The sequence below is a fragment of the Calypte anna genome, chromosome 10, assembly GCF_003957555.1.
Source record: "Calypte anna isolate BGI_N300 chromosome 10, bCalAnn1_v1.p, whole genome shotgun sequence".
Taxonomy (NCBI): Eukaryota; Metazoa; Chordata; class Aves; order Apodiformes; family Trochilidae; genus Calypte; species Calypte anna.
This window is the reverse complement of record NC_044256.1, coordinates 22,130,548-22,158,024: the sequence shown is the minus strand read 5'-3', so window position 1 is coordinate 22,158,024 and position 27,477 is coordinate 22,130,548. Positions and strand designations below refer to the sequence as shown.

Here is a 27,477-nt window from a genome sequence, read left to right as displayed (position 1 = left end):
GGAGCTAGGAGGTGACAGCTGCCATGAGACATACATTTCCTGGCTATGGATTTCATAGCAGAAACCTCAAATTGTTTTGTAACCTTGAACTGTGCTGGCTACTCTGCTTTGGACCCCAGTTCATTCTCTGGGAGTGTGAGCAGTCCTGGTTTTGTCTGTAGCTTTTCTGTAGTTTGTATCCTGGCTACCTGGAAGTCTTCCCTATCAGCCAGCAGTTGGTGAGGAGCTCAAGCTGATCGTTCCCTGGTTTAATGAGAACGCTCCTGATGTGATTCTCCATTAAAATCTCCTGGAGTCTGAATTCATTTAATCTTCAGAGCACGTTTCAAGACTTCCTTTCCACTCCTCTAAGCTTTGAGCAAGTAAAAGCAAGGTTTAATGGGCTGGGAGAATGTTGCTGTGACAGTGAAGTGCCTCCCTGTTTGCTGTGTCATTCCGAGTGGAACAGCTCTTGGTTTTCTGGACACAGGCCAGTCAGGACACCCCAGTTCTCACTCCCCAGACTGACTCATGTTGTCGCTGCAGCCAATTTCTCTCTGCATCTTTTTTGCTCTATAGGGTGGTGATTTCTCTGTTGCTTTGAAGACATCAGAAGTTACAGCAGGTCACCTATGTCCAGGAAATGGTTTTACCAAAGCCCCTGTCTCTATTCTGGACATGGGTGAAAGAAGCTTTGGAAGGCTTCTTGAGGTGCTTTCTTTCTCCAGACCACACCTGACCCCAGACAAGTTTTCTGTCTCTGCTGTTTTGTGTTTCTGCTGTGTTAACATTGTGATGGTAGTGTTTGCCTTCCCTTTCCCTGGGAGCCCTGCTCGTTCTCACCAGCCTGTTTCTTTCTTCCCACAGTGCTGAGTATTGGTGAAGGTGGCTTTTGGGAAGGAACTGTGAAGGGAAGGACTGGCTGGTTCCCAGCAGAATGTGTTGAGGAGGTGCAGATGCGACAGTATGATCCACGGCAAGGTAAGCTCTTGTCTTAGGTCTGTGTGCCTCTCAGCAGACACACTGCTCAGCCTGGAAATTCAAAAGGATTCATTGTAAATTTCCAGCAGTCGCCTGAGTTTGCCCATTCGTTCCTGTGGGCAATGGGTGCACCTCAAGAATTGTGTCTCAAAGTGTTGGTCCATGTTACTGAGTGCATTAACACCCAGTGGTGGACACACTGATCCGTGGTGAGTGTGTGGTCCTGACCACAGCAGTCCCTTTGGCAGGGATCGTGGCAGTGCTGGGTCTTCTGTAAGTGACAGTGATGGAGCAAGAGAGTGGGACTGCACTCTCTCTCCCACTTGTTGAGCAGCCACTTGGAGCTTCATTCGTGCTTGCAGAGGTGCTGTGGAGTGTCACCAAGGGATGTGACAGGTACCATGGGTGGGTAACACTTGTACAAGTACCTGAGAGGCAGTAGATCTGTCTCCAGTGACCTGGGGAGATGGTCTTACACTGTGAGAATGTAAATGTAGGGCTCTGATTAAAATAAAACAAAAAAGAGGTTGTTTGTCAGTTTTTCAGCATGTCCAGCCCATATATATGTCCACCTCCCATTCTTCTCCTCACCATGTCCCCAGGAACCATGTGGTTCAGAATTTAGAGAGGACTAAGATGCTGAGCACCAGCTGCCTGGTGTCCATCAGCAGCAAGGGAAGGACACGTGCCCCATAGCCCTGTACTGGGATGGTGATACTGCAGCCAGGCACAATCTGGGGGTTCTGGGGGTGGGAAGTCACCTGCTGTTCCACTACTGAGGGTGTTCAGGTAAAGGGACTCTAACAAACATCTGGTCCCTCAGAAATCCAAGTGGCTTTAAACCAAGGTATGAAGGGGTTGGTTTGGACTTGCTTGGCTCGTTTTGGTACAAGAGAAGGAAAACTGGATAGATGTTGATGAGTGTTTGCTCGAAGGACCACAAAAGAGGAGAGGGATGGACAGGTGGAAGCAAGGGCAGAGCAGGCAGACTGCCCTGGGAAGAGGCCATCTCCTCTCCTGGTGGGAATGGTGATGGATAGTGGGATCAGGCTGAGATGTTTGGGCTAAAACACCAGCTCGTGCATGTGGAGGGGGAGGAGGGTGAGCTGAGGGATTTGGTCAGTCCACCCACTGTCCTGGGTGAGAAGAGGCCAGAGCAGCAGGTCTGTGCTTGAAGGACAGGCAGAGGTAAGGGTGAAGCTCAGGTGTGAATTGTATGTGGTGCCTGTGCAGGAGGAGGTAGGAGAAAGCCATGGACTTTTACATTGCTTTGGAAAACAGTGGTGTAAGATATACTCGTGGTAACAAGGAGAGAGTCTGGATTTTTATGTTTGATCAAGAGGAAAAATGTAGTGCAGTAAATGGAACTGTCTGTCTTCAGTGAGGTAAACAGGAGCAGGATTTTGAGTGAGTATTTTAAGTCAAAGCTACAAGAAGCTGTCCTGTGTTCCTTATAAAAGAGAAGTCTTTCAGAAAAGGAATCCAAATGTAGTTTTCCCCAGGCCTCAAGGAATAAGCAGAGCTCTCAAAGAACAAACTGGGATTCATCTGAAAAAAAAATAAAAAGAAAGTCTGTATCAAGGGGATCTGAAATCATGAATGTAAGGTGCAACTTGCCAAAAATGTTAAGAGGAGTAATGGTAGATTTTTCAGCTGTACAAATAAAAGAGTAAGAGGATGTTGAGCTATTAAGCAACAAGAATGAGATAAGATCAAAGCTAATTAGATAAAGGTCGAAATCTACCAGAGCTGTTCCCTGTCAAAACAGGCACATGTCAGATGGAAAGCCTGTGGCAGGGCTGATCTTGCCAGATGGAGAGAACAGTATCAGGGCCCAGAGGACACTGCTGTGTCTTCATGTCCCTGCCCAGCTTCACCTCAGTTCTCCTCTCACAGCGCTGGTCCCAGGAGCTCTGTTTAAGCTTTGGCTTTCAGTCCCTGCCTGAACCATGGTCCTGGTCTGCAGTTCAGTCAGTTCTGTCTGTGGCTGGCCATGGACCCTCTGACCCGTGGTCTGATTTCCCAGCTTGACCTCAGACCTTGCCTCATGGCTGTGGAGCTGCCTTAGACCTGGCCTAAACCCCATCTGCAGGTTGGTCTGGATCCCTTCCCCATCACTGTGCTGCTGCCTCATGAGCCGGAGTCCTGGTTGGACCTGGCCACTATCTCTGGCTCTGTCCTGCCGGACCCTGCCCACTGTGGGGTCTCCTGGGTTCTTGCCATCCTCCCTTTGTGGCAGCCCTGCCCTTGTAGCACCCAGCACTCAAATGACACCAGCTTTCCAAAAAGAAAATGGGGAAAATTACTGGCACGTTACCAGGGATGTCAAGGAGGTAACCATGAGCCTCCTGTTTGTGAGTGCTCTGGGCAGCCCCAGTTAAGGGGCTCAGAGGTCGCTGGTACAAAAGGGCTTAACATAGATTTTGAAGGAAGAGAGAGGTGGGGAAAGCTGGGAGAGGGAGTAAGACAGAATGGTGTTCATTCAGGAATGCTTTTGTGCTGAAGGAGGTCTGTTAAATCTCTTGGTTGTTGTTCCAGATTGCTTGGAATTCAGGACAGTGTCCTGTGGGAAATGAAGTTGGAGGAAATGTGGAGGGGCACTGGAACTTTGTCATCTGTCACTAGCTGATTAATGATTCCACCTATTAAATGCTTTCACTAATAGCTGTAGTCAAAAGAAAACTGAAATGTTCTGCTAATGTTTCCTTGTGATGTCTTACGAGGTGAGAACGTTTCACTTTCAGAGATGGGTGAGTTGGTATAACAGAAAAAGGATGAAGTGGCCTCGATGGTGGGATCTCTTCTTGGACAGGCATCAACAGCTTGTGGGGCTGGGACTCCACCAGCTCAGCTTCCACACACAGATCTCAGTAATATAATTCAACTCTTAGTAATATAATTAAGGAGTATTTCCAGTATATGAAATTAAATATGAGGATTAATTTTTGCAAGACTTAGTTGATCACTCACTGGACAACTTTTACTGGAGTTGGCACTGAAATGGCTCCTCCCTCGTTTTGAACGCAACTCATTCTTGCTTTGGGTCAGTTACAGAGGAGTCTCCAGTCTGGAGTTCTGAGTCTGGGATGCAGAGAAGTGTTAGGAGAAGAGCCTGCAGCTTTGGTTGAAATTGCAGAAGAACAAGTGCAGAGTGTGCCCAATGCCTTTGTCTGTACGTGGGAGCAGCCTCGTGTCTCAGGAACTAACCTGTGGCCTGGGAGAAGGTGTGAGGAGGGAGCAGAAGCTCCCCAGTGCTCTGCCAGCCTGGGACCTGGGCCTTGGTATTGCTCCAAGAGCACTGGGTGTCACCCTGCTGCTGTTGCCTCTCTCAGGTTGTGTTTTATGGAGAGATGCTGTCCTGGATGCCTCCTCCAGGAGATGCTCTGTGCCCTTCATCTGCTTCCTCTAGCAGATCTGCCACTGTGGAGAGAGGTGCTGGGAAGCTCTTTGCTTCTGAATCAGGCTTCATCTGGTGGTCTGAGGAGCACCTGTGGACATGCAGGGTTGTTCATCACGGGTATCTTTTCCTTTTTGGTTCCTGTGGAAGGATGTGGGAGCTGTTGATCTCCAGGGAACTGTGTTTGGCATGGCAGAGACCTCTCCTAGCAGCTCCTTGTCTGCCCATTTGTTGGTGGCAAGAATTCCAGTTGTTTTCCATCATCAGAGCATCTAAACTGCTGAAACATGAAGCCATGTTAACCCAGTTGCTAGTCAACTTTGTCTTTGGCATTTCTTCTTTTTTGAGAAAACAAAAATAATTTGAAGGGTGGAATACACCCCCCTTGTATGACAGGGATGTATTAGTTACTTCCTTAGTACCTGTGGGTAGGACTGGAGGTGGTGGAAGTGTTACCATTTCTTCCCATTGTGGGAAGGCTTTCTGAAGAAAAAATTAGGAGGTTGAACCACCTTCTGATCAAGAAATCAGTTTACTGGGTAAGAAATGCTTTGAAATTGGAATAACAATTGTTTGGTCCTCAAGTTCTTCTCAAGTGCAACAGTGAAGCATCTTGCTGGCAGGGCCTGTCCTCTCACTGTCTGTCCTGGAGATACTGGAATAGCAGATGGTGTAACAATGGGATTTTAAAAAGAAAAAAAGAAAAAAGCAAGTATTGCTGCTTCTGAATCATCCATTCCCGTGTTGCATAAGAGAGTCAGAAGTATTTTCCAACCTGGTAGATCAGAGGCACCAGAGCCCATCACCACTCCGGAGGATCTGGTGTCAGCATGAGCCCTTGGTCCCAGTGGTCTGAACGAGGACTAAGTGGTCCTGAGGTCCTCTCCTTCCTCTGGAGAGCTGGGCTGGTTCTGCCCCAGCAGCCGGGCCTGGGGCCGGAGGTTGCTGAAGTTGTTGGCTGTTTCTTTTGGTAGAGGGCACTGTTGTTCTTCTTCATTCGTCTCTGCTACCAACCTCAGGTGATGCAAATGCGTAGGTTGCAGAGGAGGAGGAGGAGGATTGTGGGGGATTTTGGTACCTTAATGAAATATAGCATTCTAATTTCCTGCAGTGAATTGATCGTCTCTCTCCTGGAGGTCTGCACCAGCCTTTGGGGAGGTCGGCTCCTTTTGTTCTTTTATAGCTTTATCTCTGTGTGTCCTGCATGCGAAGGGATGGGTTATCTGTTCCACCTCCCTTTTATTTTCTTGGTACATTGTGGTGTCTGCCTTGGCTGATGGTGATCCTCCTCTGGAGAACTCCATCCTCAAGTGATATGGGGTGGGACTGAACTAACAGGGGATGGACCCTCCTCTGCAGGGAGGCTGGGTGGTGGGTAAAGCCATGGCATGGACCTGCAATCCTGCAGCTGAGACTCTGCTGGTGTACCCTGTGGTCATTTGTATGGGCTGGGTCTTGTTGGTTGTGGTGTTGGCAGATAGCACCCAGGTACCTTGCTGTAACTGAGCAGTCATTGTTTTGTGACTAATACCATGCTTTTTTGGAGAAAGACTACACCAGGAGAGGAACTGTGGACAGCAAGAAATGAAAAAATCTGGTCAGCTCTATTTCCCAGGGCTGGGAAAGAGAAGCCTTGGCCGAGCAGAGGGTTCTGGGTCCAAAAACTGCAGCTCTTCTGGGGAGGTGTTTTCAGAATCCCTGCATGGGGAGATGGAGCTCCTGAGGAGGCACCTGCCAGGAGCTGCAGGTTGGGATCCAGAGCAAGCAAGCCCAGCATCAGGAGCTGCTGAGCTGTCCCCAGAGCCCCTGCAGGAAGGAACGTCCCTCTTTTACTTTTCCAGTTCTTCAATGTGGCATGGCAGAATCATCAGTGAGAAGATGGACCTGCAAATGTTCCAGCACAGCTCTGCACCTCGGTGCCATGTGATGAGGCCTGCCTGGTGGCAAGCTCAGAGGTGGCTTTCTCGGAGGGTACCGAGTGACTCCCATGCACTGGGAGTGCAGCAAAAGAGCAGCCAAGTGCTGCAAACTGCCCTGCTGGGACTCTGAGTTTTGAGTTTGGTCTCTTCCTGCAGGCTGTGTGCTTAATTGTCCTGGGAAGAAACCTCAGCATCAACTGAGATGGAACCTTTTTGGCCTGCTGGCCACCAGGTCATCATGCATCACCAATCCAGTGAGCACTCAGACTTTGCCCAGGTAGACAGCAACCTGAGGAAAGCTCCAGGCTTTGGACAGGAGGAGCGAGGGAAGCAGGGCAGTAAAAGCATGGAATGACCAGTGTGGCTTTATGCCTGATGGTCTTCTGCATTGGGCTAGAATCATAGAATTGTTTTGTTTGGAAAAGACCTTTAAGATCATCAGGTCTAACTGCTGGCCAGCTCTGTGCACAAGGAGAGGCTGGTGGTTGTTGTACACCTTGGCTTTTATTAAAGCTTTCTGTACATCTCCTGTTCTACCCTCACAGCCACTGGCTTCTGTGTGAAGAGTGGTATTAAGAGTAGATCTTCAGCCTTTTTAGCATTCAAAGAAATGGGTCTGCTTTCACCATTGCTTCTTGGCTGAGAGAGACGAGTCTTCCTCTTTGGGCGCTTATGAGGTGACAGTTCCCTGGCAGAATGTGAAATCAGAAGTTCCTTGTGCAGGTGAGTGCTGTACCAGCCAGTCACACGTGTGGCCCATGGACACAGAGCATCTGTGGGAATGGCTGAAGACCTGGGAACAAAGAACCGTAGATTCTGGAGTGCTGAGTGACATGGCCAGCCAGCTGCTGCTGGACAAGCATGCAAATGAAATCCATCTCCAGCAGCTCAGGTATCTCCCAGTTCCCCTGGGCCCACGGCACCATCAGCCTTCCAGCAGAGCTGCTTGTCCCTCCAGCACACGTCACTTGTCGTCCACGAGGTGGGAGCGAGTCCTCTGGCTACTTCTATACCTGCATTTTAAAAATCCTATTGATTTCTCCTTCAGTTTTCTGACTTCCTTCCAAGCCTTATCCTGTCTCCATTATCTCTCTGCTTATATAGGCTTCCTCTCTGGCTCTGCTGCCTTTAACCTTGATCCCCTTTGTTTCTCTGAACTTTACTCCTGTGTTAATTAATTTTCTCTCTGGCAGCTTCCTCTTGCAGTCAGGAATGAAGGTCAGTGCTATGAGTGTCCCAAGGTACTGTTTAGGTTCTAAAGCCAGTATGTCTTAGATTTTCTGTTTTTTTCCCCTTTCCCAAAATGGGAATTTTAAATTTTTGGTACTAGATCCATTGAGGATTGGCTTTTCGTAACATTATGGGTAACAGACCACTTCAGACTGTTTTGACCACTTAGCAAGAAAAACATAGGTGTACTATGAGTGGTTTAGTGGTCAGGTTCAGGTACTACAAATCTTCTGGGCATGAACTGAGCAGCCATGTTCCTTGAAGCAGTGGGCTGAGCAGGATGCATCGAGGGACAGGGCAGAGAAAGGATTTCCTGTGCCACTTACCCATGAACCTCTTACCAGTGCTTGGCACTCTTAGCCCCTTTATCTCGTTTGCACTATGTCTCCGAGGTGTTAGGATCTAGTTGTCTTAAAACATTCTTAGGCTGACATTTGAACTGTACAAAATGCAAAGGAATTCGAAATACAAAAAGAGTAGCTGGTTAAAGTGGGTTTTCTCCTGGGCTGATTTGTATAGGTCTGAGGTCTGTAAAAGAAAAAAAATTCTGTAGCATTACTCAGTTTACAAAAAACCCCACATCATGGCTATTTGGCCTCCTGCAGAAAGAATGTGGACTCAACAGAACTGTTTTATTGACATTACAGAGAATGAAAACAAGCTCCCTGGAACAAAGACTTGCACTGCTGCTCCTGGTAGCCTGGGAGGAGAGGAGATGTGGCATAGGCTGGAGCAATTCTGAATTCTGCATCGATCACCTTTCTGCAAAGCACAAGTTCTCTGCTTTTCTCAGTTAACTTTTCCATTTCTTCTCTTCTGGAGCTCACAAGAAATGTTTATCCACTTCCAGGCTGCTGTGCAGCTGGTGAATGGTGAAGAGGTGTCCCCTGAGCCTTCCTTTCTCCAAGCTGAACAAGCCCAGCTCCCTCAGCCTTCCCTCACACAGCACAAAGGCTTCCCAGGCCTTCCATCTTTGTGGTCCTCCTCTGGACCCTCTCCAGCCTGTCCACATCTTTTTGTAGAGTGGGTACCAGAACTGAACACTGTTCCTGGGGTGGCCTTGCAAGTGCTGTAGAACGGGATGGTGACTTCTTTACCTGCTGGTGATGCAACCCAGCATCCTGTTGGCTGCCTTTGCTGCAGCAAGCACACTCTTCATTCATACTGAGCTTGTTCCCCACTAGGACCCCCAGGTCCCTTTGCATCCAGCCAGATCAATCCCAGCCTGTGCTGCACTCCTGGGTTATGTTTTCCCAGATACAAGACCTTGCGTTGGTCCTTGTTGCACATCATAAGGTTCTTGTTAGCCCAATCCTCCAGCCTGTGCAGGTCTTCCTGCAGGGTGGCTCTTCCTGCTAAAGTCTCCACTTCCCCACTGCCTTTGGTATCACCAGCAAACTTCAGCAGGTGCGTTAGATCCCCTCATCCTTAGGAAGATAAGAACTCTTACCTGGAACTGCTAATTTCAAGGTGCTCATCTCTCATAACTGTTGTTCAGCATTTCCTGGGGTTACCACTAGAATAAATCCTGCAGTCAGGGTGCATCATCCTTTCTGTCTGTGAGGGGGAAAAGCAGCCTTGGTGGAAGAGTTTAGCCTTACCTGCAGTAGCTGTCATTATTGTAATAAACAGACACCACTGCCAGGGTGGAAAGACCAGTAACTCTCATACGATTTGGGGTTTTCCTGGTATCTTGCAAATAAGTGAAAACTGGAATAAAGCAATGTTTTACTGACTCTTCCTCATTTTAAAGCCTTCTTAGCAGGAGGTCCACTGGGTGCCTTACAAGTCTTTGAAGTAGTCAACAAGCTCTGGGACAAGGATTGATATAGTGAACCAAGGCTTTCACAAAGCTGTCAGATTGGCTTTCTCCAAGTCTGTTTTTAAGTAAAACTGGTTGAAAGATAAAAAGCAAAGCACAGAAATAAGCAGGCAGGTTCTGCAGCAGATGGAGGTTGCCACTGATGGGCCCCAAGACTTTCCAGATGAGGAGAGACTGAATTTAAAAAAGCAGCAAGTGTGGGGAGATTGTCAGGAGAATACAGTTGGGAACCTGGAGAATCTGGGGGATTTACTGTTTGTGAGAACTCAGGGGCACTCAATTAAATGAGGCAGCAAGGTTAAGGCCACAAAATGAACAATTTCCACACAGTTGTGGATGCTGTTGCCAGAGCTGGTGCTGATGAAGTGCTGCAGGAGTTTGGGCACATCTGTGGGGGTCCTGGTCCTTAGGCTGAGCAGGGTAAGGATCCTGGAACTCCCACTGCTGAGGGGAACAATCAAGGCCTTTTCTAGCAGTCTTTGTTCAAAGCATCTGCATTCACCATGCTGCTTTCTAGCATGCAAAACCTCCCCAAAACCATCCCAAAAGAAAGAGCTTTCTTCCCATCTCCTGATCACTGGAGAATGCGGGTGCCCCAGTCCTAATTCTCCCTCTGCAGCAGGGGCACACAGCTGGAGGGTGGGCAGGCAGAGACAGGAGGATCCTCCCCAGACTTGCTGGGGTTGTAGTTGCTTCTCTGCTTGCAGTGTCACCCTCCTTGGTGGCACAGTGGGTGCCTGTGTCTCCAGAATCACCATTCTCCATAGTGCCACCATATTCCAGGTTAGTTGTGCAGTTGGTGGGTTTCCTGGCCTGGCAAGGAGCTTCTGCAGGGGGATGCATATCACTGGCCTTCTTCCCTTCTTTAGTCTTTGTCATCCCCTCTCTAGGCTGGCTGGGGGTTGGGACAGTACTCTTGGACAAGAAGCATGTCACAGAGGTGTGATTCCTTCTTGGCAAACTGCTCTCCACATGCTGTGGGGACTATTGAGGAGCATTTCAGGGCTTCAGCAGGATGTCAGGTTTCTTTGCACATGCCAAGCAGTGTGAACGTATGTGCTCTTGGATGTCTGTCACCATATAGCTTCTGTTGAAGTGACCCTGTCCATGAGTGAGGTCATAGCAGACCCTGCTATGGCCATCTGGCACTTCCCTACCCCTGCTAAAGCCTGTGCCTCTAAAAATAGACCTAGTACCAGAATCCAAGAAAGAACTTGAAATTCCCATTATGGACCTCACCTTGACTCTGATGGTCCTGACTACTACTGGAAGGTCAGGGCCCAGGAGAGATGCTGTGGGCAACAGAGCATACTGCAGAGGCATTCCTGTTCTTCTCTACTGCCAGATGACCAAACATACTTCATTTGTAAATCATGTCACCCCTAGATAGTTTTATCTGTGTCTGCATCCATGTACTGTGATGAACTCTAGAAGGGACATTACAGGCTTTGGTTTAGATCCAGCTCATAGGAAGAACTTTGCTGCAAGCTGCCCTGACAATTGTGGGCAGTAAAATGTCCAGAGGCCTCTCCATGGTCATATCTTTAGTGTGATTTTTTTTACTCTGGAGCCCTCAGTCTGCTAGAAACACCCAGCTTTGGTGTGACTGTTCTTTTTCCTGATGTCATCTTCATGTGTAGGGCAGATGCATTGCTTCATTCATAGGGTGGCTGCAGTTCTCTCCACGTGTGTGGGGATGAAGGGCTCAGGCTGCTGTGTGGAGTCAGCACCAGATAATTCAGTGACCTGGATCATCTGCATGAGAGGTTTCTGTAGGCATCTTTCCCTGGCAGTCATGGGGACATTGGTTCTGTCCACAGAGGGCAAAGATGAGAGCATTAATATGAGTGAAGTGATTTTGTCCAGTAAGAGAGATGCAGTTGGCAGGTGTGGAGATGGTTATGCATTTGACATGAAGGGTTTTGATGAAAGGGAGATGTTGCACCTGGAGGGTAACTCCTGCCAGATGCCTTGGTGAAGAACTTTGGTCTGTCTTGTCAATAACCTCCTCATGTCTGGGCAGACAGCTCTTGCTTCCTCCTGAAGCTGTCTCCTTGGATCTAGGCAAAGCCCCATGGCCAGTTGGGCCTTCTTGATCTCATGGCAGGTGGCTTCTCAGTGCTGTAATGGGTGACCACCTCTTTCTGCTTTTGGGTTGGGAGGGACCTTAACTGCTCACCCAGTGCCCCCCCTGCCATGGTCAGGGACCCCTCCCCAGCCCAGGGGGCTCCAAGCCCCATCCAACCTTCAACACCTCCAGGGATGGGGCAGCCACAGCTTCTGGGGGCAACCTGGGCACCCAGGGGCTCAGCACCCTCACCCCAAAGAATTTCTTCCCAAGATCTCCTCTCCATCTCCCCTCTTGCAGCTGGAAACCTTTCCCCCCTCATCCCATCCCTCCAGGCCCTTGTAAGAAATGTTGGTGCAGGACTGGCAGGCTTTACCCTGGATTTTGCTCTGGAAACTGTTGGCACATATGATCTTCTCTGGAGGCAGCTAACAGCTTGTGGTAGTTCCTGATCCTTGTAGACCTGTTTTACATCTCTTTAAAGAAAAAAAAGCAACAAAACTAAACAAAACAATCCGGAAGAAAACTAGCTGTACTGGGATCATGTTGTTCCCCCTCCCCTGGTTCTGTAGATGGGCTGTGGGCCTTTTCTGAGCAGCATGGGAGCGTGGTTCATGGGAGCAGCATCTTGATGCAGTTTGGTTGAGGACCCCCAGCTGGTGCTTCCCCTGGCACCCTGTGGCCCCCCCAAGCACTCAATAGAGGAGGGTGAAAGTGGTCAGAATGCTCCTGTGAGGGCTTTGAGTACCATCAGAAAGGCTACAGCTGCCTGGATGGCACCTCTGGAATACCTTTGCAGAATCCTGGGTAAGTCCATGTGGAACAGCTGTGGAGATCTCCCTGGGCCCTGCTCCACTGTGTGTGTTGGTTGGGCTGAGCCCCCCCTGGGCCTTCAGTCCCCAGGAGAAGTAAAGCACAGATGCTGCTCTCTGACTCATAGTTATTTTAGAGGAGATTTCATTTTATTTGCAGCTGAAATCAGTTACAGATAAGCTAAAAACTCTAACAAGTGTAATTGCATTGTAAGTATAACTCATCAATTAAGGGCAAGAGAGACCAATACAAATTATCTCCTCTGTGAGTGTGTGTAACATAGGGCAGAGTTTCACCAAATGTATCACATCTTGTGTGGAACTTGTGTGGCAGCAAGAACCATACAGCAGGGCTTCTAGAAGTGTTCACTCCCAGAGCTGTGTTTGAACTTTGTGGAATGAAGATCAGTCAAAGCACAAGTTAGAAAAACCCCTCTGCATCAAGTACAGTAATACCACAAATCACTAAGGAAATACATTCTTGAGCTTTTCTCTGTTTTCAGTCAGTGACTCCAGGAGCTGCAGGGACATGAATTAGTTCCATCTCCTGGCAGCCTTGTGGGACAGGGGGGAGTGGGGCTGCCAGGGTTTCCGTGCTCATTTGCACCTCAGATAAAGCTCATGGCTGCTGCTGACAGAGCCTGTGCCTGGACAGGATGGGCAGTGGCCAGAGCTGGCCACAGCTGGCAACCATGGTGATGCCTTCCAGCATCCCACCTGCTCCAGCTCCTTCTCTGAGTGGAGGAGCAGTGGGCTCTTCTCTCACCTTGGGCACTGCATGTGTCCCCCATCATCTCCAGCTCAGGTCAGTGTTTCTCTTTCTGAAATAATTCCCTTTCTCTTCCTCACCAGTGCTCCAAGGCCACCCCAGCCAAATTTGCTGCCTGGCACAGAGCCTGGAAGAGGCTTTAATTGTGGTGGCATCTGCTCATCAGCCTACTCCACATTAGGTGCTGGAGAGCGTGGCTTGGGACATGTGGGTGAAGTGCACAATGGGCAGCAGTGCTCTGGCTGCCTTGATCTGAGGGGATGCAGGGGAGGGGGCTGCAGTGCCCCACTGGCTCCAGGGCTGAGGTGCTGGTTCTGGGATGTGCTGAGCCACCACAGCTCTCCCACCGAGCCCTTTCTCAGCTTTGGAGCCTTCCTCTGGCTGCAGTCCTGGTGCTGGCTGTGCCTGCAGAGCAGCACAGATCTGCCTTGGCACCAGCAGCAGCCTCAGCCAAGCTTGTGGTCCAGAAACCACCCGTGTCCTGGGCTGCATCACCTGCAGGGTGAGAAGGAGGATGGTCCCTCTCTGCTTCCTTCTGGGGAGACCCCCCTGGGGTAAAGCTGTGTCCAGCTCTGGGGTCCCCATCAGCAGAAGGACACGGAGCTGTTGGAGCCAGTGCAGAGGAGGCCCTGGAGCTGCTGGGAGGGCTGGAGCAGCTCTGCTCTGGAGCCAGGGGGAGAGAGTTGGGGGTGTTGAGGCTGGAGAAGAGAAGGCTGCAATGGGGAGACCTTAGAGCACCTTCCAGTGCCTGAAGGGGCTCCAGGAAAGCTGGGGAGGGACTTGGGACAAGGGCCTGGAGGGATGGGACCCTCCAAGGGGGAAGGGTTTCCAGCTGGGAGAGGGGAGATGGAGAGGAGATCTTGGGCAGGCAGGGAGGGAGGGAGAAATTGTTTGGGGTGAGGGTGCTGAGCCCCTGGGTGCCCAGGTTGCCCCCAGAAGCTGTGGCTGCCCCATCCCTGGAGGTGTTGAAGGTTGGATGGGGCTTGGAGCCCTCTGGGCTGGGGGAGGGGTCCCTGCCCATGGAAGGGGGTTTTGGAACTAGGTGATATTTAAGGTCCCTTCCAGCCCAAACCATTCTTTGATAGGGATGAGGCCACCCACCACTTGTCCTCACAGAGAGCAGTGGTGTCTGTTCCTGGGTGATGAGACAGTTCAAAAAGCAATGAATCAGTGCTCCCCTTTTGTGACAGGGCATCTGTGAGCCTGCTGTGTTGGTGTGCTGGCACAAGAAGTGTCTGTGTACTACAGAAGGCACAAGTGAGGACCTAGGACTTCTCTCTTCCTGACACCGCATTCTTCTGACTTGTCTGTCGCTACTTTTATTTGGCATTTCTGCCTATAAGATAGAATCTATTTTAAACCCTCTTTCTCAACTTGTGTTTAATGGTGTGTCTCTCCCTCATTTCCATACCTGCCTGATGGCTCTGTGGTTGCTGTGACCTTCGCCTCTCAGGTAGTTTGATGTAGCTCATGGGTGATAATCGTAAGGTCCCTGCTGCTGCATGAAGAGATTAAATGGTTCAGTTTCAAAACCATGACTTGTCATTCTTCACCCAGTGCTGTGGCCCAGGCTTCCACTGCACTTGCCCAAAGGGCCAGTTCCAACATTCTCTAGAAACAAAAAGGTATGTTTTCACATTTCAAAAGAGTTATTGTTTCATTTTCTAACCCAGTGTGGGTGCCTGAGGGAAGAGAGGATGGGGACAGTCTGGGTGCTGGGCGATGCGTGGGAATGGCACCCAAGCTGTGGCTCATCAGCTGGTTTACTTTGGACCTGCTGCTCTCCCAGAGCCTTCTCTCTGGTGCCTTCAGTCTGCTCTTGGCCAGCTGTTCCTGCATTTTTACCTTAATGTATCAGGCAGGCTTACTAGCAAGAATTGTGCTTTAAAAGCCTCACAAAAGCACTTTCCAGGCAGCGTGTGGAGCAGCTCGAGTACAACCTGTGCCCTCTGCATGTTCCTCCTGCTCTCCAGGCTGTAGTTTCTCAGTGTCATGTCTCATGGTCCCTGCTCTTGCCTGTCCTTTTGGGCTGTCTGTGCTGCTGCACTAGCAGAGCCTCCCTCTCCACACCTATCTCCAAGTGCTTTGCTCCTCTCTATCCATCAACTCAGTCCCTAGTGCCTCGGTGACGGCTCCATTAACCATAGGCTGGGCACAAACTATATTTAGGAGTTGGGAAGAGAAGGAGCCCTTGGGCTGTGGGCAGCCTATAAATCAGCAGCCATCACCCTTGGATCTGGGATGAGATCCACAGAGGTGTTTGCAGATGAGGTTCATGTGTCCATGCAGAGCAGGGTGGAGCAGAAGGGACAGCAGCAGGGGGGCTGGGGAGCAGGATGAGGCAGGAGTGAGGGGGAAGTGGGGTGGAGGAGGGGCTGTCTGCACAGGGCCTTCGGTCCCATAGCAGTAGCTCCCTCCTTTCCCTCCCTCCCAGCTGTCTGAGGGGATCAGGATGTCTCTTGCTGAAGAGTGTCTCCTGGTGCTATGAGATGGAGCCAGTGCATGTGCTCGGTGTCACAGCTGTGACCCGCTGTGCCATGCCAGCACCTCCACTGCAGCCCTGCTCCCTTTCCCTCTCCCATTTTTCCTGTGTCGGTGTCAGGCTGCCAAGAGCTGTGGGTGCCTGCTGATTACAGGCACAGACACCAAGGCTCATCCTGATGGGCCAGGTATGTTTTAGACCTTGTCCTGGGCCCTCCTTCCCCCATGGGCAGCGTTGCAGGATCCTAGAAAGCCAAGCACGGAGTTCATTGCCACGGCCCTGGGGACAGGAACAGTGCAGGTGTCTCCCCCACAGCCCCCCAAGAGCATGCAGGGTCTCCCCTTCCCTGCGAGCTGGGGTGTTGCTGGGGTTGTGCAGCTGGGGCTGGAGTCAGTGTCCTGGCTGGGCATTGGGAGCCCTCTGCCTCCATGAAGCAGGGTGAGCAAGGTGGGAGCTGCCTGGGGTCACCTGTACCTCTGTGGTGTGCTGCTGTGCTCGGCAGTGCTGCACAGCTCTGTGCCTTGGCCTACTTTGTCTTTTTGCCAGCAAGATTAATTCCTTGGTTCTTTGAGACAGTTTTTCCCAGGATGGCAGGGACAGGGCTTGGTGGACGACCATCTGATTGGAAGATTCGTGGGGAACCCTCAGCCCCCCCTGCACCATCAGGCTTCAAGAATTCTCCCTCTGGATTAGGTAAACACCTGAGGCCATGCTGGACCAACACCATGAGTCACTGGGGTTGCTCTCCCCTGGGTGACAGCCCCAAGCCCCTCACCCAGCACACCATGTCCCTATCCCCACTGCCTGTGGGGTCTTGCTGGGCCCTTGCCTTTTCTGGGGGGATTGCCAGAGCACCTGTGTGATGCTGCATGTCCCATGCCTTACGGTCCCACTGTTTAGATCACATACCCCTGGCTAGAAAACAGTTTTTTAGCACACCCTCCCTGTACTCACATATTTACTTATGAATTATCATAGAACCACATTATTGCTTGAGTTGGAGGGACCTTACAGCTCACCCAGTACATTGAGTTGTACATTGAGTACTGCTCCCTGCATGGTCCCAGCGTGCTCCAAGCCCCATCCAGCCTTCAGCACTGTCAGGGATGGGGCAGCCACAGCTTCTGGGGGCAACCTGGGACAGGGGCTCAGCACCCTCACCCCGAAGAATTTCACCCTCCCCAAGATCTCCTCTCCATCTCCCCTCTTGCAGCTGGAAACCCTCCCCCCCTCATCCCATCCCTCCAGGCCCTTGTAAAAAGATGTCGTGTGTTTAGTCGGGTTTCAGTGAGAGCCCAGATGCTTTCCTCAGGGTGGGCCTTCAACACCCTTTCTGGGTCATGTGATAATTTGGTTTTGGTAGTATGATGCAAATTTTTTCTGTGTTAGGAGACTCATAGCTTCAATACTCTTCCATCTCCCTGTCATCTCTCCACTTCATCCATGAGCTGCAGACCACATTTTGGATGTCTGCAGTGGTGTCTCTGTCCTTGGCCATGAGTCAGGCTGCCTTCCTCCAGCAGCCTGCAGCCCTGGCATCTGTTTTCTTGTCAGCTTCACAGATCAGGCTAGCAGGTTCTCTGGCTGTTTCACGCTCCTGAGGCAGGCAAGTGAACTCCTGAGTTAATGCACCCTGAAGGGTAGATCTGACCCAACAAGCATGGCCTGAAGTGCCTGTGCCCTGATGCTGGCCAGATCACTGGGTACAGTCTGGTGGTTAATAGACAAGTGGCAGCAGGTGTTTCCTCTAGGTTCCCAGCTTTCCTTCCTCCTCACTCCTGTGCTCCTGGAGACCTCGGTGTTCCCAGTGGAGAAGGTGGGCTCACCAGGACTGTTCACAACTCCTCTGTGGGTATGGCATCCCTCTGCACTGAGACGTACAAGATGGATGTGGCCAAACAGAAGGGGATGGAATCTAGCTGCTGCCAGTTGTGGAGCCTGTGTTGGCCTTTTAAGCACTGAGTCTTCTCTTGGGCTCTGCTTTGGAGTCTTGGTGGAACTTGTGGTTTACAAGTTCTAGCAAGATCTTACATTCACAGGAGCTGTTTGTGGGCATATGGGGCTGTGCATGGGCACGCACGGGACTGATCAGGTTGGCACGTGTCTGCACACAGATTATTACTTGTTTATTTATAAATGCTTGCATGGCAGCAGGACTCACTGTCTGTATTCACAATGTGGAAGGAGAGGCAGCAGAGAAGTGTCCCTGTAACTCTCAGCTTTGTGATGTGTGTTTTTTGTTGCAGAAACCAGAGAAGACAGAACAAAGCGTCTCTTCCGACATTATACTGTGGGCTCTTACGACACCTTCACCTCTCACAGGTAAGCACCAGCAGCTCTGCTTTGTGATGACAGAGATATTCATTTCCATGGAAAAATATCTCCTTTCCCTGGCAGAGCAGGATACGTTGCTTTCACGGGAAGGAAACTTTTTGTGTGGTTTTGGTCATTTCAGTTTATCGTTGAAATTAAAAATATCTAGATAAGGCTTAGGTGATTAAACATTGAAGCTGCAGGGCAGTCTGGTGCATGTCTCAGCTGAGGGACAAACATTCTGGAGAATATTTAGTGTGCTTCAGGAGGTGAAGAGCATGTGTTGGATACAGATGAAGAGTTACAACTTTGCTCTGGAGGGGAAAAAGGAGGATGCTGTTGTGTAGGACATGGTGTGAAGAAGTTGTCCCTGTGCTGCCTGGACTGCAGAGTTGGTCACCAGGGCTCTTTTGGTACAGGGCAGTGAGCATGGAAACCAACCTTGGGGAAGATGACCAAACTGGGTAGGAATCCACCGTGGTGGTGGTCTGTTGATTGGATCCAAGAGTATACTTTGCACACTGGGGTCCTGTGTTTGAGGGTTAAAAGCGGGGTTCTTTGGCAGTGTGAACTCTGCTTGCAGTCAGGCTTAAAAACTCTTGGTTGTTAGTGTAATTGGATGGGCATTGTTGTTTATGAGAGGAGAGAATTATGAGATTTCATTATTCAAAAACTTAAATTATCCTGAAGACTTGAGGTGAATGTATTCTGGTTTACTGAGCTTTTAATCCCAAGTCTGTCCCCATGGGTCTGAGCACTTTTTACTCAAAGCAATGTATGTAACTTATTTTGATTTTCAAAAATCCCATGAGAATCTTCTTCAGGGCTGTTTGTATTCTTAGCTGAGCATGAGGCAAAAGGGAAAAGGCTGCTATGACTCAGAAGACAGTGAAAAAGAAAATCAGGGGTAAAGCAGTGTCCATTTCCACTGTGGCCAAATGCTGCAGGGAATCCCCCAGAAGGTCTGTGCTGGAGTCACTGGTTACTTTTGGTCTTAAAGGGCAGGAAACAGGTCAAAATCGGCAGATGAGTCAAAATTACATTCATCAAGCACAAGAAAAGTAGGTGGATGGGATTCCACCGAGCCGTGTTTATAAACAATATGACAGAAATACATTTTGGCATGTGGAAGGTAGCACACAACACTGAAGAGAAGAAACACTGTGAGGTACCCTTGCCCAGTAAAGATTTTCTAGCTCTTCATAGTTGCCTAGGAATAAAAAACTGACATCACTGTGAAATCACAGCAGGAACATCATTGTCATCACTGAGGCATGTAAAACAGCAGAGAATAGAGTAGGGCAGAAAATAGAACTAAAGTTTTTGTGAAGGAGGGACACAGGTGACACTGGAACTGGGTGGTCCAACATCAGCTGAGCATCAACACAGGAAAACCTGAAATAATGCATACAGGAAAACCCCAGTGGCAGTGTTTCATATCCATCTTCATAGGAAGGTGTTAGACTGACTTGTTCTTGAGAACAAGATTTGGGGCTTACTTTGGATCCAGTCTGAACCTAGAAAAAAATAATCTAATTTTTGGAGTTGTTACAAAAGGAAAAAAGAACAAAATGGAAATCGTAGTTGTTAACTTCTCTGTAGAAATCTGTACTCACCCACATCTTGGAACCTGCAGGCAGCTTGAGCCTTTCAGGCTTAAAAAGTAATGCTTGAAAAGTTGTCAGGGAAAACTAACAGGTGCTCAGAATGGTGAAATACTTTCCATAGCAGGTGAGACTGAATAGACTGAAACTCTCAAGCTTAGAAAATGATGGTGAAGGAGAAGGGGTTTGATAGAAGTCCATAAATAAGTGATGGGCAACAGCTGAACCAGAAGTTCAGGCTGATCCCTGTCTCTTCACTTGCAAAAACATGAGGTACTGGAATCATAGAACCATTTAGGTTGGAAAAGACCTTACAGATCATCAAGTCAAACCATGATCCTAACTCTGTCAAGTCCACCACTAAGCTATGTCCCTCAGTCCCATCAGTGCCACATCCACGTGTCCTGAAACAAGAGCAAGGAAAGCAAACAGGAGGATGTTCTCCCATGTGTCTCCTTGCTTAGTGACACGCTGAGTCCTGAAACTGACAGTGGCTCAGAAAGCAGAGAGACAAACCCGAGGAAGAATCTGCAGAGAGCAGCTCTGACTCAGGGACTTTTCCATCATCCAGCAGTGGAGGTCAGGAGCTCATGGTGGGAGCTATTGCTCTGTGCTCACTCTGCTCGTTCCTCATCACGTTTCTGCTCTTGGCTGTTGCTGGGAAGTCAGGAGGACGACTGTCCTGACCCAGCTGCTGGTAGCTGTGGGTGAGGTGGGATCTTCTCTGAAGCCAGCCCTCCAGGGAGCAGATTTTAATGTACAGCCTTTTCCTTGCTATCCCCTGTGGCTGCTGAATGGATCTGGAGTCAGGCACCTCTTCTGGGTTCTGAACTCTTCCCTTCATGATGGATGAAGCCTGGGCATCCGACCTGAATGTCTTTAGCCTCTTCAGAAATCTGCATGGCAGAGTCCCATGGGATACCATCCTGGAGAGAAGTGTCCACAGGGGCTAGTTGATATCCCAGGACAACCTCCCCCAAGCTGAGGGGTGACCCATCCTGGCATGTGGGAGATGGGGCAGGGTCAGCAGGAGGGCTGTGGGGATGCATGGGCAACTCCTGGCTCTGCTGACACAAGGAAGAGGTGTACAAGGGAGAAGTGACCTGGGAGGCCTATAGAGACACTGCTTAGTCCTGCAGGGATGGGGAGGGAAAGCCCATTTGATAATCTGGTGAGGGATGTGAGGGGACTCTGCAAGTATCTGCAGCAGCAAAGAGGAGACTGGAGGAAGGGTGGGTCTGCTGCTGGGTGATCTTGCAGATCATCATAGTCCAGTTGGTGTTGGCATCCCCAGGTAGTCAGTGCTTGCAAAACTGGAGGGCTCTGCTCAAGTATGACTGGGGCATGCTGGGGTCACAGTAAAGGTGCTGGCACTGGTTGGGAAAACTCAGGGTTTCTATGGGCGGGTTGAACTGAAACAGACTGGAGGATTTTAGCTGCATTCCCACGGGATGGTGTGTAGTCATGCAATAACAAACTAGAGGGTGGCCTGTCTGGCCCCACAGGCCAGTGTTGTGTGTTGCATGGTGGCCAAGGGCTGGTGCTTCCTGCAGTTATGGGAACAGAAAAAGCAACTCAGAATATTATTCCTGCCTGCAGCAGGATGCAAGGGTGCCTTTAGTCAGCTTCACAGGGTGGAATTTGGACTCGACAGCAGGCATCTCCTGAACATGTGTATGTGTGAGATCACCTCAATAAGCATGGTGAACAAAATGGTGAGGTTTTCCCCTCCATTTTTAAAAATATGAAACATTTGAGCCACTATATTCTTTAAAAGCAGAAATTAAGCACTGAGGTGCTGTAGGATCACTGCAGCCAATCGATGAACACAGTTTGCAGAAGAGTGCTTCTTCCTTCATCTCTGCCCTCACTGGAGGTCTCAGATGTGGGAGAAGATTAACATAATGACAATGTTTGAGGAACAACTTCAAAATACTTGAGAAAATTACACACAAATTACTTTAGATTTCAAGAAAAGCTTTGAAATAGTTTCAGGTTTGAATGGGTGCCCCAAGCAGGGAACAGCATCCGCACACTGAATTGCAGCTTGGGGTAGGGTCTGTATTTAGTCTTTTTTTTGGGTTAATAAGGTGAAAAGAAAGCTACAAATATATGGAGGGGAATATTTGAGAACACAGGAAGAGACTAGGCTGTATACTGAATGAAGAAGTATTTTATTTTGTGGGATCAGCCTCTGGGAGAGCAAAGTTCCTGAGCTTTTGTTCCTGAGTAGTGTCAGCAGTGAGCTGGCAGTGATGGATTCAGGGATGAGAGGCTGCTCTGGGTTGGGTTCCCCACCTCTTACTGGTGCCACTTAGAAGCATAAGTGCAGGTAAAGGAAGAAGAGAGCATGAGACTGCTGGAGTGAGGTGTGCTGAGTGCCCCAGGGTCACCAGAGGGCAGTGGCAGCTGTACCTACACCTCTGAAGATAGGGAGTGTGAGACAGGGCTCAGCAGACCTAATCTGGTCTGAAACAGGAATGAGGCAAACAAGGAGAGAAGTCTGAGCTTGTTCTTATCAGGAAGAGGCAATCACAAGGGAATTGACTTCTCTGATGAACTATGTTAAAGGAAGAGATTAAAGTGGTTGGAAATTCATTCTATAAAATTAAGAGCTCACATTCCACATGGCACAGCAGGGAAGGAAAAGAAATGGGAGCAATAGACAATTTGGGATATTTATTTTTTTATTATTCAATCACAGGGATTAGTTGACCAGGGAGAGAGATTACAACTCTGAGTATTCACAAGCCATCTGGATGGGCCTGCCTTTAGGAGAGAAGAAAACATGAAGAAGTCTCTAAGCAGGGATTTTTTTTATTTCTTTTTTGCTCCCTGAGATGCTTTGGCTGGCCAAATATCTCAATACAGAAAATTACAGAATAATTGAGGTCAGGAGGAGATGGCTGGAAGTTTCTACCACACCTGGTTGCTCAGAGCAGAGCCAGCTAAATCAGGATGTCTCCAAAGCTGAAGGGTCCATAGCCCTCTTGGGCCTATCTCCCAGGTTATTTCTAGGGTGGAAAAGTATTCTGTGTATCTCATGATAGTTTCTTATGCTTTGGTTTGTCTCTGTTTCCTCTTGTCCTATCCCTATGCCCATTCAAGAGTCTCTGTGTTCTGTACAGCTTCCCATGGGGGAGCTGCAGGTGGCAGGGAGGTGTTCACCATCTGTCCTCAGAGCTGAGGGAGCTGAGGGAGCTTCTCTATGCTCTGATGGGCCAAATGAGCAAATCAGTGATGTCAGAGGTGGGTGAAACCACCTAGGGATCCTTGGGACTGCACCAACACCTCATTATTTCTCCTCTCCCCTGCCACACAAGAGTGCAGTGCCTGTGGGTGCCCCGTGTAGGTGCAGCTCCCTGCCTGCCCTTGGCTTCTCTTCTCCAGGTCCTGTTCAGGGCTCACCCCTCTTGGCTGTGTGGTCATGGCTCCTTACCCCCCATCAGCATCCAGCTTTTTCCTGTGTCATGCACAGGGGCCACCTTGGGCACCTCCTCTGCACTTTTGGTTTCCTAAGGCTATACGGGGACACATGAACAAAGAGCTGGTTCCCTCTCTTCTCGAAGGGACCAAATAGAAGGAATTGCTCTGGAATGCCTTGAGCTGTTTCATGGCTGTGTGTGGCTCTGAGACAACTTCCTTTCGTTTCTTCCATTCTGTGGGTTATTTCTTGGCTGTTCTTGCCCCAGCAGCCCTGATATGCTGGTGGTTCAGGGGTGGTATTGAAGTCTGCTGACCTGGTTGAGCCCTCCCCAAGTTCTGCTCCTGCAGGTTACTCCAGGTTACTCCTGGTGGGCAGGGAGCTGGAAATGGCATTGGCCTTTCTGTCCCTCTGTCCAGCTGGGGCTGCCTAGCAAGCCCAGGAGGAGCCAGGTACAGGCAGGGCTCAGCAGGGAGGAAGCCTGGGCTGTGGTGGGGCCAGGCATGGAAAATGCCCCTGCCAGGAGAGCTTAGAAAGAAAGGTTGGGAATGAGTCCTTGACACAAAGGCTTTGTGCAGCTGGAGCTGCTGGTCAGACAGCAGCATTAGGGCTGGATGTGTCCCCGTTTCAGTGTATTGCAGGAAATGGGGTTTTGTAGCCCATCTAGCTGGGAAAAGGTAATTTGCACTGGGCTGGTGCAGCCTTCATCTCCATAGCAACCGAAGTGTGGAGGGAGAAAACGAAATCTCTTCTTGAAAAGGCTTCTGCATAATCCCACTTGTCAAATTAACGTGCCTTCAGAGTCATCTGTTCAGATCTTTTGGTGAATGGTATCTTCTGGGACCACTTGTCTCTTGTCACAGAGAGTTCTAAGAACATGAAGTGTTAAAGAGAGTCCTCCCAAGCCCGAGCTTCCCCTCGGCAGACCTTGTGCCCGGGCCCTCTGCTAGTTTTGATCCAAAATGGGGAATTCTGAGATTTGTGGGTAGTACAAGGCTTTGTGGGCCTGGTAAGGAATAGAAGCAGGCACTGATGCAAGAATTGATGGGAGCCACGTGCCTGGGTTAACCAGCTCCAGCCCCCAGAGCTGCAGGTTAATGGTTACAGGAGCTTTAGAGAAGGGAATGTTGGCTACACCCCACTCCATTCTCTTCTCTAAAAATATTCAGGAAAAGGAGCTAGCAGTTTGAGAAGCAGGTCCTGGGAAACAGTGCAAACAATCTGTCCAAACCCAAACTTTGTTCACCAGTTGCAGCAAAGTTAGGGGCATTTCCCTTTGGTTTTTTGGTGCCTTTTGCAGCCGAGCAGTGGGTGTTGTTGCCCAGCATTGGGTTGTGGTTGTTGCTGGAGGTGAAACCCTGGAGCAAAGGGCTTGTTCTGGGAGGGATGGCATGCTCCATGCCCAGGGTTTGTTGGGAGACTGAGAGGAGTCCTGCTCTCTGCTGTGTATTTGCAGCAGGTTTTTTGTAAGGTTGTAGACGGAATGCATCCAGAGCTTGGAAGAGGTAACAAGTGGTAGAGCTGTTGGTCACTCAGCAGCTTGTCTGTCTGAGACTAAAGTCTGCCTGGCTCCTGCTGGCTCTCAGGCTGGAAGTCTTTGAGGCACACGTCTGTGTAATGGTAGACTCCTGTAAGGTGTTTTACTCTGAGAGGTCTTGGAGTTGTGGGTAGTTCTCAGCAAGCATCAGCTGGGTAGCAGCTGATGACACGTGTAGGATGCTAGAAAATAGGAAAGAAATAGAAAGTCTACTAAAAATAGCATTCTGCTCCTCTGAAAATCCATGATTTGTCAGTCTCTTACTTGCAGCTGTAGTCTGTTCCTCTGAGTAAAAAGAATTAGAAAAGGTTCAGAGGCAGCCAGCAAGGGTGACCGAAGGCACAGATCACACTTCATGGGAGGTTAAATAGGCTGGAAGTTCTCAGCTTGGGGAAGAAGTACCTGAGGAGGATTTGTCAGAGTTCTGTGAAATGGTGAGTAGGCAAGGAGAAGGTGAATATGGAACAATAGTGATTTCTCAGTACAAAGGATTGGGGTGGCACTCGGAATTAGAAAGCAGCAAGATTACAATAAAACAAAGTACTTTGTCACAGTGCAGGTGATTAAATGATAGAATTTATTCCTGCTGCATGTTGTGGAGGCCAAAACTATAAATGGATTGAAAATGAGAGTGCAGAATTACTGAAGAGTAAATTTGTGACCAAGGAACACTGAGCTCTTCAAGGGCTTGGGATGACGAGCTGTGGAGTGAGGATGGTATCATATGGGTGGATCACTCATCTTTTACTCTGTTTCTTACACTCTTCCCTTTGCTGTTTGCACTGTTACTCATGAAAGGATTCTGCTGTCACCGAAGCCCCAGGCATCTGTAGTACTCTGTCCTTGTGTTCTGGTTATATGAGAGGACATCAGCCGGAGGAAGCCAGCCTCATTCTGTACTCCAGCACTGAGTGCAAGTGAGCACTCAAGACTAACGTATAAAAACAACAAACCACCAGCTGCAAAAAGTCACAAATGAATTCACAGAGGGTATTTTCTTGTTCCTTCATGGTAGCTGGAAGCCTTTTCAACTCTTCTCAGCCACCTTTAGAGATGAAGGACTGACATGTTTCTTTGAATGTGTTATAAATCTTTAACTTAGTTGTTTTCAGCCATGTTGCAGTTCTTTGATTGATCTTTGAAGACTTTATATCCTACCAGCTGGCTGGTGTCTGAGCAAGGTGCAGATGTTTTCTGTGCTACTCAGCTTCCTGTGATGGATTTCTCTGGAATGGGGGAGAAGAGCTTGTAATCTGTTGCTAGTGGAGAAATTGATCTTGTGTAACTCCAGACATTTCAGTACCTGCTTACCTGTCATTAATGTCAAGGTCCTTTTTGTAGGATGCAGCAGCAAAAGGGGACTTGCAGGGAGCAATTGATTTCCTTCTAAAATGATCATTTAAGTCAGCTGAATCGTGACCTCATTGTGCATCTTTTGCTCCAAAGGTTATGAGTAAACCACAGCAGTAATAGTGCACATGGAGACATCCATCTGTCCATTTGACCATCACTGTCAAAACCAAGGCAAGATGCATCCTACTCTAGGTGTTAGCAGCAAAAGCACTTGATTTAACTACCCAGTTAAACCTGTTGGTTTCGTGCACAGCAACATCTATCGTGACTTCAGAGCCATTCCCCAACATGACAGGACTCCTCACCTCCAGTCAGTGCCTTTTCCCTCTTCCACCAAGACTTGCTGCTGCTCTTGTCCTGTCCCTGGGGTTTTGCCCCAGTGCTGTGGATGTCCTCAGCATCGTTGTTGTATACCAACTTGGAGACCTGAAGGTGTGGAGGAGGAATCTGTAGCCCCTCTCTTAGCTCTGTAGCCCCTCTTTTAGCTTCAGCTCCCCACAGAGTTTAACACTGAGCCAGGCATCATCCTCCCCTCTTTTGGACAAGAATTCAAGATTCATAGATCTCACCCAGTGCCACCCCTGTCATGGACAGAGACCCCTTCCCCAGCCCAGGGGGCTCCAAGCCCCATCCAACCTGACCTGAGACATCCACAGCTTCCCCAGGAAACCTCTCCCAGATTCTCCCCACCCTCATTTCTCCCCAAGATCTCCTCTCCATCTCCCCTCTCCCAGCTGCAAACCCTTCCCCCTCGCAGGGTCCCATCCCTCCAGGCCCTTGTCCCAAGTCCCTCCCCAGCTTTCCTGGAGCCCCTTCAGGACCTGGAAGCTGCTCTAAGGTCTCCCCATTGCAGCCTTCTCTTCTCCAGCCTCAACACCCCCAACTCTCTCAGCCTGGCTCCAGAGCAGAGCTGCTCCAGCCCTCCCAGCAGCTCCAGGGCCTCCTCTGCACTGGCTCCAACAGCTCCGTGTCCTTCTGCTGATGGGGACCCCAGAGCTGAACACAGCTTTACCCCAGGGGGGTCTCCCCAGAGCAGAGTGATAGAGGATGGACAAAAGACACTGCAGATGCCCTCAGTGAGTCATTTGTAGGCAGGATGAGAACTCAGAATCATCTTGGCGATGGGAACTATTGTTTGGAAAGGCTTAAGTGCTGTTTAGTGAAGAGAAATGCAAATCACCACAGTTGCAGGAAAGTAATCAGCTGTGCAGATGTAGGAAAGGCAGGAGAAAATGTCCAGAAGTTCAGTGAATCCCAAGCTGGACATCAGCAATATCAAAATGCTGCAAGAACTTGAGATAATGGAACACTCTCCAGTTCTTCACCAGTTGCTCCCCTGGTCATGGCTGGGGCTCCCAGCTGTGGGTGTTGCTGCAGGCCTTGGTAGTGTTCTTGAAACATCATGGGTGAGGGAAATTGAAGTAGTTCTTCAGCATAACCTGTTGTAAGTTATTTGTACTTAACTCCCAGAAGGCAGTTCAAAGCAGGTAGTACAGGAGGTTGTTGTATTTCTCTGAGCTGTATCATTGTCTGCAGAATTTCAAGGTATGAAAAATACTGTTGATTCTTGCAATGTCTTCTTAGTGAATTTTGGTGGATTTTTCTTTTGATTAGAGTCTGATGGTACTTGTTTTTTCCGGGCAGAAAATAATCAGGTCATTATAAACAAATGCAATGAAAAAAAAATGGTGTCAAATGCTCTTTCCTCTGGCACTTCTTTAACTCACAGTAGTTCAATTAAATAGGTAAGAATTACCTAAAATGTTTTCTGTTTTGATAAAATATGA

The 27,477-nt window shown here is 49.3% G+C and overlaps 1 protein-coding gene across 1 annotated transcript in view; it reads left to right on the top strand.

The window, feature by feature from the left end:
* Positions 1-27,477, top strand: part of SHANK3 (SH3 and multiple ankyrin repeat domains 3) — a 289,287-nt gene that overhangs the window by 170,414 nt on the left and 91,396 nt on the right. The window contains exons 14-15 of the mRNA XM_030456676.1: positions 847-960; positions 17,706-17,781. Of these exons, the coding sequence (XP_030312536.1) occupies positions 847-960; positions 17,706-17,781 (190 nt within the window). The remainder of the gene's footprint in view (positions 1-846; positions 961-17,705; positions 17,782-27,477) is intronic.